The 17583-nt window shown below is 35.6% G+C and overlaps 1 protein-coding gene and 1 long non-coding RNA gene across 9 annotated transcripts; one reads left to right on the forward strand and one right to left on the reverse strand.

Annotated features, from left to right (window-relative positions):
* Nucleotides 1–1883: 1883 nt before the first annotated feature.
* On the reverse strand, nt 1884–10030 carry LOC110688316. 8 transcript variants are annotated; one of them, XR_002504569.1, is made up of 10 exons: nt 9722–10020; nt 8688–8745; nt 8431–8586; nt 8060–8177; nt 7691–7790; nt 7300–7430; nt 6092–6258; nt 3369–3593; nt 2619–2880; nt 1884–2540 (listed from the first exon to the last, which is right to left on the reverse strand). It is a non-coding gene; the product is annotated as an uncharacterized LOC110688316 (long non-coding RNA). The 8 variants fall into 8 exon arrangements; XR_002504568.1 differs by having other exon boundaries at nt 1884–2880; nt 7611–7892; nt 9722–10030; XR_002504567.1 differs by having other exon boundaries at nt 1884–2880; nt 7691–7892; nt 9722–10026.
* A 5826-nt stretch (nt 10031–15856) lies between these two features.
* On the forward strand, nt 15857–17583 carry LOC110688318 (putative esterase C31F10.02). The gene is made up of 3 exons (XM_021865051.1): nt 15857–16098; nt 16821–16961; nt 17278–17583. Exons 1-3 carry the CDS (start codon nt 15907–15909, stop codon nt 17419–17421), a joined length of 477 nt encoding a protein of 158 aa, XP_021720743.1. The 5' UTR covers nt 15857–15906; the 3' UTR covers nt 17422–17583.

Genomic DNA, 17583 nt, shown 5'->3' on the forward strand with positions numbered 1-17583 from the left:
ACTAACCTCTTTGGGGAGGAGCCCAGGCCCATGATTGAAGATCAGAATCAGAGGTTATATGAGAAAGCATCAGACGCAGATTTCCATCTAAGAGAACCAGTGTGAATGTGGACATACAGAACAAATGCAAATTATCAAGATAACCTCTTTCTCAAGATAACGTCCGATAATTGTAATTACAGCACAGGGGAATTCAAAATCTTCATAGTTTAACAACAATGTACCTCCCGCGCTGCAAACACGAACTAAATGATTAATGGAATCCCGGTAACGACCCCGATATGGACCAAATCCATAATTACATGATCCTCATTCCTAATCTGAGAAAAGCTTAAATTGATTGTTTTTTTCATTTTACCGAACAACAGTCGAGAGTAGAGGAGTAGAAGAATGCAAAAATCAAAACTTTAGCAAATGCGAGGACAAACCTGAAATTTCTGAAGCAAAAACAAACCTACCTTCAAACGACCAGTTGAAACTGAGCTTGTTAATGGAAAATGAATTTCACTCTTACAGTAATTTTCCAAAATTCTTACAGTGATCTTCCAATTTGATTGGGCAGGAGAGATCTATTAACCCTATTAGGAGCATCTCATCCCAAATTAAGTTTAAGCCCAAGTTAAAAGCCCAAAAATTTGGACCCATTCCAAATATCAATATTTCATGCTCTTATACTCCTACTTCAAGGATTTTACTAAATTATATAGTGAACTACAACATTAATTTAACAATTATATATGAAGTATACTAAAAATATATAGTATATAGTATCCTAATATAGTGCTTATTTATGCTCATTTTTATAACAAAATTACTTAATGTAAAATACATACATTAAAATTGCAAATAATAATACAACCTTTAGCTCGTTCTTTTTTAATAACTAGGGAGGCTCTGCGCGCGCGTGCTAATTAGTGTCTTAGCTTAGTTGTTATCACTCAATTATCAATTATATAGGGACTATGTAGTTAGGCTATAACACTTTTAGTCATTACAAATATGTAACTATGGAAAAGGAGTGATGGAAAATAAAAAATGATTGCAGGTTTAATACATTGTGCCAAGATACAGATTTTGTATAATGAAGGACATTTATAATGTGGTTTATGTAAATAATTATGATGGACTATGTATTTTGGTATATTAACTTTAAGTTCTTGTAAATATGAACATATGAATGAGAAGTTATAATTAATTTTTAATGATTGAAGGTCTAAGAAGTCACTTCTAAAAAAAGCTTATTTTAAATCCGAAAATGCCCATAGAAGATTTTGATTTTATAGCTTGAAAATGTAATGGGAATACTATATTAGTAAGGGCCTGTTCTGTTCAGCTTAATTTCAATTCAGCCCCAATCAGTTCATTTCAGTTTATACAATTCATTTCAGCTCTATTCGGTTCATTTCAGTTCAGTCTCAATCAATTCAGTTGTTTTCAGTAAATCGAAACAAGCCCTAAGTCATCTTGAATGGTTGCATCTCTCACGCCTAATGTGTTATAGTGTTTGGTATTTTATTTTGGCGGTCCATATAAATAAGAAAGTATGTGTAATAGTGTGTACTTTTTTTTAAACTATATTTTTGGCCCTTTTGTTGATTCAAGTAATTTAATAATGAACTTAGAAAACTTATAATACAGTACAATGGACATTTAAAAATAATAAGGAATTAAATTGTGCAAAAATAAGTTTAATTAATCAAGGAAACCTATAATGAGCTTGAGGAACTCAAGTCTTTATAGGTTTCCTCAAGCTCATTATAGGTTTCCTTGATTAATCCTAAACTACTGCATTATAAACCCAAAATTGTTTTTGTAATATACCAAAATATACCAAAAAAAATGAATCAAGATAACATAGGACTGTAACGAAATGGAACATATTCTGACATTTTAAAATAGATCTTCTTTGATAGCAGATAAGGAAAGTGTCAAACAGATCTTTCCTCATGCACTACATTAGCTACAATTACAATTTCGTCATCGCCAGATTGGAATTTCGTCATCAAATGAAGTAAGTTCTTAATCTCTTTCTCTTTCCTTAAGCTCCTTGACCACCAAAGTCTTTATCCTGTTATAACTGATATCATGATCGTCGTAACTCAGATCAAATCCCATACTGCAGCCACCTTTCTCAATTACACTGCTTCCAACATTTGAGGTCATAATCATAAGAGTATTTTTAAAACTCACAGTTTTTCCCATGCTGTCGGTTAATGTTCCGTCTTCTAAAATTTGCAGCATCATGTTGAACTCATCGCCTCACAGCCTTAGTAAGCTGCCCAACCTCAGAATAACCAACATAACCTGCGGGTAAACCGATCAACTTAAAAACCGTGTCGTTCCATGAACTCACTCATATGAAGGCAGACCATGGCTTCTTCAGAACCAAAGTAGTAAGCAGCTAAAGCTTTTGCAAGTTCTGACTTTCCTACACAGTTGGAACGGAAAAGATGAAGCTGGCAATTGACAGTCAAGATCCTTTAGACCAACGCGAGAATGCTGAATTGCACGGCTGATAGCTTTGACAGCTTCGTCTTGACCTATTACACGACCATGGAGATTGATTCGTCAGATGAAACTTTCTGAACTTGTATATCTGTCCAAGAGAAAACTATTACCCTAATCTCTGCATCTGTCACAACTGCTCCAGCGTAGTCCATATTAGCCTCTTTCTGTTCCTTGTCTTGGCTTAAGAGTGCAGATATTTGTACCTTCAGCTCTAGTTCTTGGTCACGTAGCTCAGCAGCCTGCATATGGGTGTTTAGCTAGAACACCGCATATCACTGGCAAAGCATGAAAAGTCAAGCATTTCGCTGCACTATGAACTGAGAGAGTGGAAGTATCTACAAGTCTGCACCTCAAAGCCTCAAAGAAATAGACCTGCCCACAGAAGAAGGAAGCTTCATACAGTTCACAGTCAACCATAGCAGACAGACAAATAAACCTGACAATAACTCACCTGACCCGAACCAAACCCAACATAAACTGATTTGAATTTAAACGGACACTAAATGTCAGATCGAGAATGAAATTCATCTAAAAAATAAGATCGACCAACCCAACCTATATATAGCAGAATTTTTTTCTTAACCAAATAACCAGAACGCTACCTTCCAGTGAAGTGACTATGTTTAGAATAAAAGGATTAGTTAGTAATTAGGAGAGTAAATCAGATAGTAGATGCATTTATAAGCCTCCTGGGTCATTCCTAAATTCCAAGCAATATTATACTGAGGTTTATGTATCGACAACAAGAATTACAACAACAATTCAAGGTGTTTATATTCCAGCCAAATATGAGAAGTTCAATAGATCCTAGTATTTAGTAGTGTGCTGTGAAAAAATTTCCAAGGCAACATATCACATACTTCTTCCCGTCGACGAGCTACTATCTGTTGTGTGAAGCAGGTCAATAATAGTCTTCGAACACGGTTTATCCTTGTAAGCAACTAAGAAGAGTACTTTGCACATGGGTGCCAATAGAACAACGCCATTTCAAGCATTAGGTTGCTTAAGGTGCACCTTTAGAGCCACAGCCCTACCCATTGACTGTCCAAATAAAAAGCTTGGATGGCCATGAAACTCTGGTTTTCCTGATACAGAAAAGTATACGTTTAGCAACTAAAGCTACAGAAGAGAGAGCGCCTCAAGGACTGTCTTTTATTTGTTCTGGTTCCATTTTTCAATAAAATCACATCAACAAACACAAAACCCAGAAATTATTATTTAATTTTTTCAGATATACATAGAAAGAGTCCATGTGAAAATAATAATAAATAACAAATGCTCAAAAGTAGAAATAACACAATTATATCAGTACTTTGACTTATTACCCATAGAGGCATAGAATAAGGCACAGATTTATAATACAAGGTCACCAATTTTCACTGGCCCAAAAATAAAAATAGACAAAACAGAAATAAAAATAAAATGATATTATTATGGTGAATCCAATCAGTCTCTATTCACAGATCTTTCTTTCTTTCCTTCTTAGCTCACTCAAAGCTCAAAGCATGAAAAAAATAAAATTAAAATGCCTTTTGCAGTATTTGTTTATGCAATTACCGCATGTTCTCTAACACGGGTGTTACTTGGATTATCATTTTAATAGAAATTCTCTAAAGGGGGAAAAAAAATATCAAAGTAATTAAGAGTGGAATTTGGGGAATTAAAGTGAAAAGTAGCTAAAAATTGACGTCGATGAGCAAAGAAGAGGTAAAGGGATCGCAAGAGTAATGGTCATCTACCCAATCAATCTTGTTGCTTGTGATCAAACCGAATGCAAACTTGCGATTTCACCACCACAAAGCACCCCCTCCAGCACAATACATACTACAAAGCACACTTACTGTTATTTCTGAAGAATGAAGGAGAGAAGGAAGAAGATGTAGCTATGGGAGAGCATGAAAATCTGAAAAGCAAAGTGAAAGGATGGGAGGAGAAGGCAAAAAGGCTAATCATGTGGCAAACAATGGAGGGAGAATCATCCACTTGCTTAAGTGTTGAGGTGGACCAGAAGACCAATTAGATTATTTTGACCCCATCCCTCGAGCACCATATGTCCAATTTCCCCTGATAAGCATAAGATCAAATCTATGACAAAAGGTACTAAGAGTAAGATTTGTTCCTCTAAACAGCCAAGGAAAGAAACACCAATTTTACTATTCATACTAACCCTTTCACTCTCCAATTATGGTCTTGAAATTTAGCTTATCCTACTGCTCTCTCCCTCCAAGTTTTTTTTTTCCTCCTCTCATTTATCTTACAGTCATGTGTAGTAGAGAATTTCTCTTTTTAATAGTTAATTCTATAATGGTCTCCTCAAAGAGCTTCAATCTTCATGTCTCTCTATCCTTGGTCTTTTTTTATCATCTTTACATTCACCTAGTCACCATTTTAAATCCCTCTTCCTCATCTCCTTTTCATTCCCCCGTTCTCTTCCTTTCCCCACTCCCTTACTCCCTATTCTTCTCTCCATATCTCTTTTCTGTTATGATTTAATATTTTTAGTCAGCTTAGTCCTACATACCCCCATCTCTCTCTCTCTCTCTCTCTCTCTCTCTCTCTCTCTCTCTCTCTCTCTCTCTCTCTCTCTCTCTCTCTCTCTCTCTCTCTCTCTCTCTCTCTCTCTCTTATCTTCACTTTCAAATTCCCTCTCCCTCTCCCCCTTCCATTGCATTTCCTTATTCCCTTCTTATTACTTTAGTCTTACTTGCTTCACCCTCTCTATCCTTTTCATCTTTACTTTCATATTTTTTCCCTCTCCCACCACATTTCCATTTCCTTAATTAGATAATTGGAGAATCCACTCAAGTAAATTCGCTACAACTCAACAAAAAAATTAAATAAATAAATATAAAAATACACAAATAAATGAATGCTTTTAACAACAGCAATGATTTTAATCAGAAATAACAACATTATATTTTCAGAATGATTTTAAAAACTCTAATATATTCACTTCTTTTTTAACATGCTTAAATTGAGAAAGACAAGGCAAAAAACCATTCTTTTAAATAAAATAAAAAAAATCGTTTGTGTACTTTCTTTGACTTGTAGTCTAGGTGTGATTGTATTAATGTATGTGTGTGATTTTGTATCTGTCTCTGTAGCTAGAGGGATGTCACATGTAGTTCAAATAGTCTCTTGCATAGTTGCATTCTTTTGGCCAGCTAATCTAATGCGAAGTAATCAATATATTACTGCTGGTTTGTTGTGCAATTGCTGATTGTTGTTTAATGATGTTTTTTTAAAAAAAAATATTCGCTTCAATTGCTTGAGTATATTAGCAACAGCAATGATTTAAATCAGAAATAACAACATTATATTTTAAGAATTTCATCCTCAAAGCTATCATGTCCTACAGCCACTAATAATAGACATATGGTTGACAAGAATAGTGAAATCTATTCTACAAATATTTTCATGCACAGTATTTATTAATACAAAGATAATATAATAGATATGAAGCAGTTCACTATGATGATTCCCCACCCCCCCCCTCTGACAATCGATGCATTATAGCATAAAAAACTTGAGGATCAGAATACAAACTAACAATTCAAACAAAAAATGCCGTACAAAAACATACCAGGGTGCAAAGAACTCTACAGCCCAAACATCTTTGCTTTTCAGGCATTTCAGCACTAAATCATCAAGGTTACGTGAGTTCAGTTCAACTGATGCACTGGGCTCAGACGACTTTTCGCTTGATCCTCCTGCTTTTCCATTTAAATGATCCTTCATAAGTGCCTTGACCTGCACACAACTCACACATCTCAACATTTGTGTGTTCTCATTCCAAAAATAATTCAGACTATGCTGGCCAAATTGCCAAAGACAATCAAATAAAAAAGAAACATCAAAGCACACACTTTGCTAATAGTTTCAGACTGCTTCATGAGAACAGCTTGCTAAGCAAGACACTAAGTATTAACATCTACTGTACATGTGGGTGCTTAAATTTTCGGTGGCCTGATAATGGTCAGATACTCCTTTGCCACAGCGTATTTAGGTAGTGCACCCCAGGCTTTTAGTTGCAATATACCCCAGGCTTTTAGTTGCAATATATATCAGTCACACTTTTGAATTTATCCACAGAAAGCTCACTTATTTGTCTTATGAGAACTTACAGAGTAACAGCATAGCTAAGAAAAGCCACGACCTTGTCTCCATTTTTTAACCCTTTTACAGCAAATCCGGACTGAAATATGGTCTTAAGATAAAGAAGGATCATGAAAAATATAGTCATCCTCTATGTAAAAAACTATCTGTTAGAATAAAAATCAGTAATTTACAAGCACCCATTAATATGTCTTCTTACGCTTTTACTCTACACATTGAGAACAATTTAAGGAAAATGGTTGCAACCACGACACTTTCAAAAGAATAATAATGATCTAGCAAATTCTAAACTTGACATAGACCCTGAAATCAGTTAAAAACAGCTTTCTCACGAGAAAGGAGGTGGGGGGGGGGGGGAGCAGAGGGATGGATAAATAAATTAACTACTCGTATATGTCAAGTGAAGTCAAATTTCTTTGAAGTTTATCGATCAGGAGGCGAGAGTGGTATAAATCCTCGCAGTAGATGAGTGCTGAATGGACCCAAAATCTTGGGATTCATAGGTGCAGTGCCATCCACCCACCCCTAAAGTTCAAGCTCAACAAAAAAAGCTAAAATGGAATCTAAATTCACACGTTCCCAAACCTGACAGAGCACAAAAGATGACGATTAAGCTGCTCGTGTGAAGAGTGTAAAACACTACAACAGAATTGCCAATATGAGCGTATGACATACCAGGAATTGTTAGGAACTTGCGGGGAAGAATACAATTCCGTATCTTCCCCTCAATCACATTCCGAGTTGCTGCCTCAAATCTTAACCAATACCTCATCAGCCTTTGGGTCAGGAACAACAACCTCAACATGCTGCAGAGCAAGAAAACCTAATGAGAATACCTAGAGATAATATTTCTATTCAAGAATTATAAACTTTTTCTTGTTTAAGATGATTTTATCTACTCAATGAATGCATCAATAATTTAAATACACGGCATATACCAATACACTGGTGACTATGAGCAAAAAGTTAAAAGTAAATAACATTACATTCTCCTTTTTCTGATGCAACCGCACTGTAAAGGCTAAAAACATGACATAAGGGTGAAGAAATGTCAAATATCTAGCACCTTGGCAACGATCAATGGCAAGGAGTTCGAAATTTTCGAGGAGAACTTCGAGAGCAGGTACAAGTGCATTACAAAGGGATGGTAGGAGCCGATGCCATCGCTGGTAGAACAACACCACAATCATCATCATCATCATCAACATTAGACACAATAAGGGCATCCTAGATTATCAAGGCTTTAACATAGCACGAGCCACTAATCACTGAAAAAGTAAATAAAAAATCATACTAAACTACATCACACTATATAATTAGCACCCCATGATGCAATCAATGAATCAAACAAATGCTTCTTAATATCAATCTTAAACATAGACATCAATATAGAAGAATAAAATATAAGTAGAGCACATGGTTGAGATTGGCTTACCATTTTGCATAATGGGCATTTGGGCACCCTGTTGATTTGAATAGTACTTTATTGAAGCCAAAACATCTAACCCTTAGCACCAAGATTCACCATTTGACCATGGAAATAGAGTAAAACCCTGAAAATAGACAAAGAAAGGAGTTGTGAGAAAAATACAAAGCCATTAATAATGAACATTATTTACACTATAAAAGACAAGCAGGAAGATGCAGAAGACTCTTTCAATCTACATACCCTGTCAAAGAGGAATCAAACGACAAAGGTGTATTGTGACCACCATTGAAGCGAATTTCAATCCAAATGGGCCACAGAGTCCAATCCAAATTAATTCATTATAATTGAGCCGAAAAAGAAATGGAGAGAGATGGTACCTATTCGAGGTGAGATTGAACGGTGTAAGAAATCTCATGAAGATTCGAATGGTCAAGAGCTTCCATAACCTGATTGTGATTGGAAGAATGACTCCATTATTTTCTTTGTTGAACTTCAAAACCAACAATTCAGAGATATCAAATTCACTTCAAACCCTGAAAAAAATAAATCAATTCAAACAATATACAAATTCCACAGTAAGGCTAAAAAACCAAAAACACATGCAAAAAAAAAAAAAAAATCACGCCCAACTCACCACGCGAGGTGCTAATCGATGAAATCAAAGCTCTGAACTTTGAGTGAAGAGGCGTCTACTGCAATTGAATTTTGATTTAGTTGGATTAGGTTAAGAGGTCAAAACCCTAGATCTAAGAATTGGAAATTGACTCTAATAAAGAGTTTTAACTAATAACCACAAAAAGTGGCAAGCATTTTAAACTTGCTATTATGAAAAAAATACAAATGTGGCTAGTAAGCCACATTACTGTACAGATGAAGAAATTTCTGAATTAAAAATATGGTTTCAGCAAGTATTTTAAATCGAGAAGTTCGAATCAGTCTGAGATAATGCTAATCATCCTTGAGCTGTCTGTGAAAAGATAGTGCCTCTCCACTACTCTTAATAGTCAAGGTGAAGTAGTTACCATTACTCTAATTATCACATAACTAAATGGCAACATGAAGGAAATTTGACAGCTTACAGTTTCTTGTTTAACATGAATACTCACCAGTTAAACAATAGATTGACAAAACTTTTTTTTTTAGGTTATAATTAAAAAACTTACTCATAGCTAATCTATGATCTATGTTCTTATAGTCGACATAAACAACAGTGACAGCACGAATTTCAGAGAGCTACAGTAAAGGTCATACAGTGCCCACAATATTATGCATAGAAATTGAGAAGTCACTTTAAAATAACAACTCTGTAATCCTGCTTACCTCAGCTAAGAAAGCATTCATGAGTTCTCATTTGTAACATACAAAAACAAAAAGAGCTTACCTCAGCTACCTCAGCTAAGGTAAGCTCAGCTAAGAAAGCATTCATGAGTTCTCGTTTGTAACATACAAAAACAAAAAGAGCATACGAAGCATAGACTAAGCAATGAGATAATAATCCTAATGCTTTTCAATTTCTATCATCCAAAATAACAGGATTATCAAACAATAATCAAAATACACAACTAAAAACAGCAGTAACATGAACAAAAATCACAACCCAGATCCAATTATCAATCAAAAACTAAAATTAATTCCAAATGGGGGCAAATTAAAACCAAGCAAAAGTACCTGAATCATAGGTTTTTCAAGAATATCAACAAGGACGCAGCTTCATATTCTCTATTACTCAAACTTGTCTTTTGCTTGGTCAAATTATCTCAGCAATTCTAGGCGGCTGCCGCTGTGCTCTTCGTGAGTGTCTTCGGTGAGAAGAGGAAGAAGGAAGAGCATGAGAAGAGGAGAGAGAAGTATGCGTGTGTGATGGAGGAGAGACCGAGACAGAGAACAGATGAATAACCACTGGATGACAATTGGACAGTAAACAAAAGCACTTTAGTTGGACTTTTTTGAGGGCAAAAACGTCCAAACACTGTAGATAAGCAAAGTCTAGAGTATTTGTGATAGCAAAAATGTAGATAAGCATTGTCCTTTTATAGCACTCCTTATTTGTAAGTTGGGGCTTTTAGAGGGTAAGTGATGAGTGTCATTCATGACACATTTTAGGGTGGTTTTTTTCCTTAGTTTAAGGTTTATTTTGGTGTTTCTTTGTTATTTCTAGTATGTTTAGTCTTGTCTTAGTTTATGGTTTTAGGCCTTAATTGTGAATAATATGCATTTTGCTCGGTTTCTAGCTTGATTTGCGTGTTTTCCTATGTGTTCTTTCACTCTTTTCTCTCTTGGTCAATTTGTGTAGGTGCTTGGCGCTTTCTTCGATGCTTATGACCCGAGAGAAGGCAAAAAAGTTCAATAGAAGAAGCTTGAAACTAAGAAAGAAGCTAAGAAGTTGAGCAATTGTAGCACTTAAGGCAAAAACCATCCGAGCACCCCGAGCATCACCTCAAGCAGCTGAAAGTGACAGCCAAGTAGCAGCAAAGAGCGGCCCAGGCCACTGGGGGCACGGCTGATGCTGCCGTGGGCGCGACTCTTTGTTTTTCCCAGCCTTTGCAACTTCTTGGAGATGCCTCGGAGAAGCTGCTGCCGCGGACGCGGGTTTCTGGGTGTTTTTCGATCTTAATTTTCGGATTTCCATCTATTTCTTCTTGTAATATATATAAATAGAACGATTTCTTAGACTTCCGAAAGCAAGTTTTTACATTTTCTCTCTCCTCTAATTAGGATTAGGCTTAGATTAGGAGTTTCTCTCTCTAGTTTAGGAGTAGTTTTAGAGAGAGAAAGCTTGGGATTTCAATGGAGATTTGAGAGCTTGAAGAAGCTTTTATGTGGATTCTCTTCTCAATTATTCAATGAGCTTTTCTTTAATTCTTGTTTTTACTTAATTCTTTGTTGATTAGAGTAGATAATTAGTTTACTTGTTTGATTCTTGCTTTAATTCTTATTTTACCTTGTTTTCCATGTTTTTCTTCATTATGTTTGCTTAGATTTTGTTCTAGGAAAATGGATGAAGGTTATGTTGATGAATTGAGTGATTGATTGTGATTAGTATGCAATTGATTCTTGATTATTGTGTTTGGATGATGCTTACATTGATTGGAATCTTTTTAGCTAATTGATTCTAGGTTCTTAATTGTGCTTTCAATCAATTGTGCGGAAGTGAGTTGATTAAGAGTCGAGATTCTTCCATACCTTTGCAGGGCTAGTTGCGCGGGAGTGAATTAGCTTAGTAGGATAATTAACATGCTTAATTGCGCGGTGTGAGTTGAGTGTGTTGATCGTTCCTAATTGAGATCATGATCTTTTAATTGCAATTTGTTGTTGAATTCGTTAATGTAATTGGATTCCACTTCCCCTAGTTTATGTTAATTGCTTTAAGTGGTGTTTTAGTTGTGTTTTAGTTGTTTCTCTCTCTATCTCACAACCTTCCTACTAGTTTAATTAGCTCAAATTAATACACTTAGTCCTTGTGGTTCGACCCTACCTTGCCACTATCTTGTGCAAACTTGGTAGAGTAAGATTAGGAATATAAATTGTTGATTTGATCTAGGATAGTAGACCTCGACCTATTATTCGGCGATTATTAAGGATACAACCTTTCGATTATACATTAATATTACAATCTTTAGGGGGTGTTCATTTTTTACAGGCAAAAGTCGGTTGGTAACCTATAAAATACAAGTTACCATGACACGTGTTGTTTTTTATTGGTTTTGTAAATTTGATTTGATTTTTTTAAAAATTATTTAATATTTTTAATTTTTAAAATATATAAAATAATTATTATATTATTATTATTATTATTATTATTATTATTAATTTAAAATAAAACCACCCAACCACCTCCCCCACCGGTTGGTAACCATCAGCCCCCTTCCCCCACCCCGGCGGCCGGCTGCCGGCTGCCGGCGATCAGTAATTCAGTATCCCCCAACGCTGACCGACCCCTTTCTCGACATCCCCGATAACAACATTTGCACATTCTGCTATCTATCGCCCCTCCCCTAAACACTAAACACACTGCAGATCCTTCCACAACCAAGCTGAAGCCCAGCCGCAGTCAAACCGAAGCCCAGCCGCAGCCAGGCGAAGTGCGCAGCCGCGTCAACCATCTTGGGTAGCAACTGAATCGTGCAGCCCTTGCACGTTTCAGCCACCACCCCTCCCTAAACGGCCGCCAACTCAGCCCAAATCCCCAACCCGACACCGATCCCCGCCCCAAACCACCCCAAAAACTGACCCCCCCCTCCCCAAAACCAACCCTCTCCTGTTTTCTGACCCCCATAAACCCTATATCCCCACCCAAAACCACCAAAAAACCGTTTAACCCAGAAAACCCGAAACCTTAGAAAATGGGTTTTCTGGGTGATTCGTTTTTTGTGGTGGGGATGGGTGTAATTTTTGGGGTTAGCCGGCGCTGGGGGAGGCTGCTCACTAGTGTATTGGTGGCTTTAATTACCGCCTGGTGGTGCTTGTGGGATCATCGAAGGGAGCTGCTGCGATTGTTTGTTGGGTGGCTTAAGGTGGTGCTGATTGTGGCTGTTGTAGTGGCTGTGAGGAAGCAAGGTTGTGAGTGAGGGAGATGCGGTGGTGGTTCGGTGTTGCTGTTGTTGGTTGGGCGGTGATGGCAGGGGAAAAACAAGGGAATGTGAAGAAAACAAGGGAGGGGGAGAGGTGGTGGTGGCAGGTGGGTGGATTTTTTTTTTTAATTAAAATTATTTTATTAAAAAATTAAAAGTTAATTAAATGTTAAACAATTTTAATTAAAATTTAAAAATCTATATTTTATTTTTTAAAAATTTTAAACCAATTACATGATGACACGTGTCATGGTAACTTGTTCAACATGTTACAAGTTTTTGTGCCTGTTTAAATTGAACACCCCCTAAAGGTTGTAATATTAATGTATAATCGAAATGTTGTATAATTAAAAACGAACGGGTCAAAGGTTGTATTATTATTTGCAGTTTTTTCCTACATATAAAAATATTTCGTTTGAGTGTGTATGCAAAAAATATAATCGCCAAAGTGGAAGGTGAATATTATAGGTTATCATTGGTTTCGATTTTAGTATTAAGCTTTTGATTGATTATTGATGTCACGTGAAGATAGGAAAGCAATGCAAGGTTTTTTTTTTTTTAAATGCTTGGCTACTCACGTGATCCTTTTTTGTCGTAAATCAATCAATCTATACTTTATATATTAAAAAGTGTTCCTAATACAGAATATGTGCTGTCATCAATCAATCAATCTATACTTTATATATTAAAAAGCGTTCCTAATACAGAATATGTGCCACGTATCGCCTTTTTTAAACACTACAAACATGCTATGTCAGTAATATGTGTCACGTGTCACGTGTCACATCTTTGAACTCTATAAGAGTGTCATGTCACCTCCACAATATGTATTAGATTTGACAATGTAGACTTGAACTTGAGACCAAGAAGTAGTCAAGTTACAAGTTTACCACCTTAGCTATTCATTTACAACGATTTTTTACCCAACAAAATTATATTAATCTTTCTTTTCACATCACCAAAAGTCTCCTTTGCCCACTCTTGCAATATCGCAACACATAAGCCAACTCTCGCACTAATGGGTTGCGTTGCACCCTTGGTCGCATGCTCCTATGCCTCCTTGATCACACCTTGACATTCATCGTTGGCCGGCTACATAGCCTTGAAGAAAAACTTCCTGCCACCCCGACGACCTCATTAGCAGATAGCACAACCAAGGAGAACCTTCCACAAGGGCCAATTGAGGCCTGACCCTTAGTATATTTTTTTAACGAAAGAGTTAATGAACTTAAATAGTCTAAGATTTGCCACTAAAGACAATAGGGGGCGTGGTCAGTATAGTTGATCGGGTAGTGACGAACCGAGCGATGCTCGAGGGAAATTACTACTCTAATTCCCACAGGCAAGGAACCTATCCAACCTTTCTGTTAAGATTACAAGCCCAACGGGAGGAAAAAGATCGTTGGTACATGTGGATGTTTGGTAAGTTGAGTTTAAGGGAAGGTTTGTTAGGAAATAAACTAAACTTACCGAATACCAACAAGATTTGTTTTGGGAAAATATACGATGTATCCTTTATGTATTTCTATTTTTTATGCTTTCCTAGTTAGATGAGGATTAACTAGATAGATTTTAGGATATATAATCAATTTAGGATATTTAGGCTTTGGGAACAAGTTAAATATCCTAATTGATGTTGGTTTCCAGGTTATTCTATGTAAAAGGGTTTAGGCTTATTAGAAAATTATGATGGATTAAAATGATGGTTTATTGAGGAAGAAAATCATCTAAGAGGGTTATTGTTTTATTTTGTAGGAACTTAATAAAACAATATTTTGTTTGAGGGGAGGAAATCTAAATTTCCACATAAACATTGTCTCTTTTATTATCGTGTTTTGCTATTTATTCTATATTGAGTTTGAGGGTGAGTTCCCAAATCGTTCCATTGTATCAATCCATTATAACACTTTCTCTCACAATACATTCTAAATCGCCCCCCCTTTGCCAGGTAAAAATGCTCCCTCGACACCCCAAATCCTCCAAAGATCAATCTTCAAATCCTTTCACTCCTTTGACCACCTCCATACTTCTCATCCTTACATAATACATTGGAAAATGTAACACCCCTAATTTCTGAACTCCATAAAAAGTATTGATGAAAAATTATAAAATACTTTATCCGTTTTTTTTAGTTGACGCTGTTTGAATTTTACAATATTCACACATTGCACTTTGACTCGCTTTTGTGATTTATAGATTCGATAAAACATAGTCACATAAGATCTTGTTTGAATCATCTCAATGTATATTTTAGTATTATCCACTTTATATAATTTTACAATGTTGATAATTAGAGATATTAATTATTAAAAACATGCGTTGACAAGCGTGATAGTAGAAAGGTGTCAACTGTACTAAAAAAAACAGAGGGAGTAGAAAATTAGGGATGTTATCGCCTCACTTAGACCATAAGCCTTTAAGTGATGATAAGGCTACTTATATCACTACGTAACCAAATTTATCCTGAAACCAAAAACCTAACATAATTAAGTCACAATCTTTACAAAACTGCGACATTAGTTCAACTAAGCTTTAGATAAGTGTCTCAAATTCCACTACATTATTACTAATAAAACTTAGTTAACTTTAGGGACCGCACTCTCAAATTGAGTCACATAAACTTGAAATTAAAGAAACATATGCAAGAAGGAAATAGCAAAGTCAATAAAAACTGAATAAGTACTATTTCACCCCGTAACACAGTTTTTGAAATATTTCTTTACCATGGAAAAATATATTTTGTTTTAATAACTTATACACAAACAACTTAAACACATTTTTCAAAATTTACAGATTCAAATAATTAATTTCTTTGAGGAAAGAGGATACAATATTATAATGCCACCACAAAATTGTAGATTCGAGTCTACCACCCAAAATAGGTCTTAATCTTTAAGTGTGCACACCCTCCATTAAGCTAGTGTTTTTAACTCAAAGATGGAAATAAATATGGAAAGACCTATTTGGTAACTAATTAAGTAATGAAGTCTTAGTTTGTATGGATGTTTTTCCACAAAGTATTATTGCTTTGGCGGAAAATGATTTAATTTAATAAATGCCGGCCTAATGTTTCCTAAGTCTTCTAAAAAAAGCTAATTAGTTAATGAAAAGACCTAATCTAGTTATCTTTAAGACTTGATTAGCAAATTAGTACACTGCCCAACCGATTGTCATTTGTAATTAATTGGATATGGAAAAACCGAAAGACCTAAATGGTATTCGACAAATAAACTGGCTAATTTATAATGTAACATACGAAGTAGAATGATAGAAACATAAAATATGGAGAGAGCAAATGAGGTTCTACATTTGAGGTCGAACGAGTCGGAGATGGTTTCAGAAATCGTGGTTAACCCACACGAGCCCCAAGTCGGACCCAGTTTCTATGAAGATTTTGCCCTTAGAGGCATCAGAGTCCACCGAGTTCAACCCGGGTTCATCTTCTGCACCTTCAAGGTCCCTCCTCGCCTAATTGTAAGCTTCCCCATCAAATTACTACTATGAATTTAATTTAATTAATTGATTATACGAAACCGGTATTTAATTATTGGGATTTTTGAAGGGTATTATAATCTAACAAAATGTGCTAATTTGTGCTTCAATTAACCTAGAAAATTTAGAATCAGATGGGTATTGATCTCTTAATCTATTGGTTTCAAGTATTTAATCCTGAAGCTTCACTTTATGGTTGTAATTTTTCACAATTTGGGGTTTGAAAAAATGGTGTATGATTTTGTAGTGGATAGATTGGTAATTTATGATTAGAAATTTGGAATATGTTTGATTTTGTGGCTAGGTATTGTTTGTCTTGTTTCAGAATATGATGTCTAAGGTTGTTAACTTGCTATGGATAAAAATTGTAGAAAGATGATGATTGTAGGGTATGGACTTGAATAAACATTTGGTACAACTACGAAACATAAACCTTTTCTCACTGATTACTGTGTTTAATTTCTTACAAGTGTTGCCTTGCTTGTCATGTCAGGTTCTTGCCGGTTTGCTACCTTAGATTTTTCTGTTATTTTGTCATGTGTAACTTGAAGAATTTGATTAAAGCCTAAAAGGACTCGAGTTATGCTCTTTATTCATTGGATTCAGAATTCCTTCATGCTCCATGTTTAGATACCCTTTCATTGGATGAATGAGTTTCCGTAGGTGTCAACTCTTATTCAGTTCTTATGAACAACTTATTGCAGGACCGAACAGGGAACCTGGCTGGTGGTGCAATAGCCAATCTCATTGACATAGTTGGTAATTCATTAATCTATCGACTTGGCCAGCCTATGAATGTATCGGTTGATATGTCCATCTCATATCTGTCAAATGCAAAGCTTGATGTAAGTAAGCATTGTTTTGCAATAATATGGAGTATGTTTTTTTTTTCTTTTTCTTCTTTTGGTGATGACTTCATGATGAATTTAGGAATGAACCTATGGATCTGAAAAGGATAGAGTGAATTATTTAAGACTCTGAAAATTGAGTTTCTGACTTCCTATCCGTATAAATTAACTGAAGCTGCTGAAGCTTGTTTCTGAAGTTGGGATGTGGAGTTTGTTTCTCGAGTTCTTATTTCTCAAATGATTTGTTGCCTTATCTTTAATATTCTCCTTTATAGGCATGTATTGTTTATCATTTTCGTCTAAATATTGGCAGGATGAGCTGGAGATTACATCAAAACTGCTAGGTAAAATTGGATCTGTTTCTGGAACTTCTGTAATCATTAAGAAGAAGGCGTCTGGAGAAATTATTGCTGAAGGACGACATTCGTTGTTTAGCAGACTGAAAAGTAAAATCTGATACTAATACCATGACTTTTATTGTTCTTGTACTTGAGCAACTATTGTTCTGATACTAATTCTAGATGCTTAACTATTGTATTGGATCTCACCAGTTCACTGATGTTAGTGATGTTGTGGATATTGTGATGTGTATAAATAAGGAGTCGCAGATTAAAAAAAA

Source organism: Chenopodium quinoa, unplaced genomic scaffold, assembly GCF_001683475.1.
Source record: "Chenopodium quinoa cultivar QQ74 unplaced genomic scaffold, ASM168347v1, whole genome shotgun sequence".
Classification (NCBI taxonomy): domain Eukaryota; kingdom Viridiplantae; phylum Streptophyta; class Magnoliopsida; order Caryophyllales; family Amaranthaceae; genus Chenopodium; species Chenopodium quinoa.

Coding starts and splice junctions, on each gene's coding strand:
- LOC110688318 (XM_021865051.1), top strand. CDS start 15,907: ATGGAGAGAGCAAATGAGGTTCTACATTTGAGGTCGAACGAGTCGGAG. Junction 16,099..16,820: donor AGGTCCCTCCTCGCCTAATT/GTAAGCTTCCCC, acceptor AACTTATTGCAG/GACCGAACAGGGAACCTGGC. Junction 16,962..17,277: donor TGTCAAATGCAAAGCTTGAT/GTAAGTAAGCAT, acceptor AAATATTGGCAG/GATGAGCTGGAGATTACATC.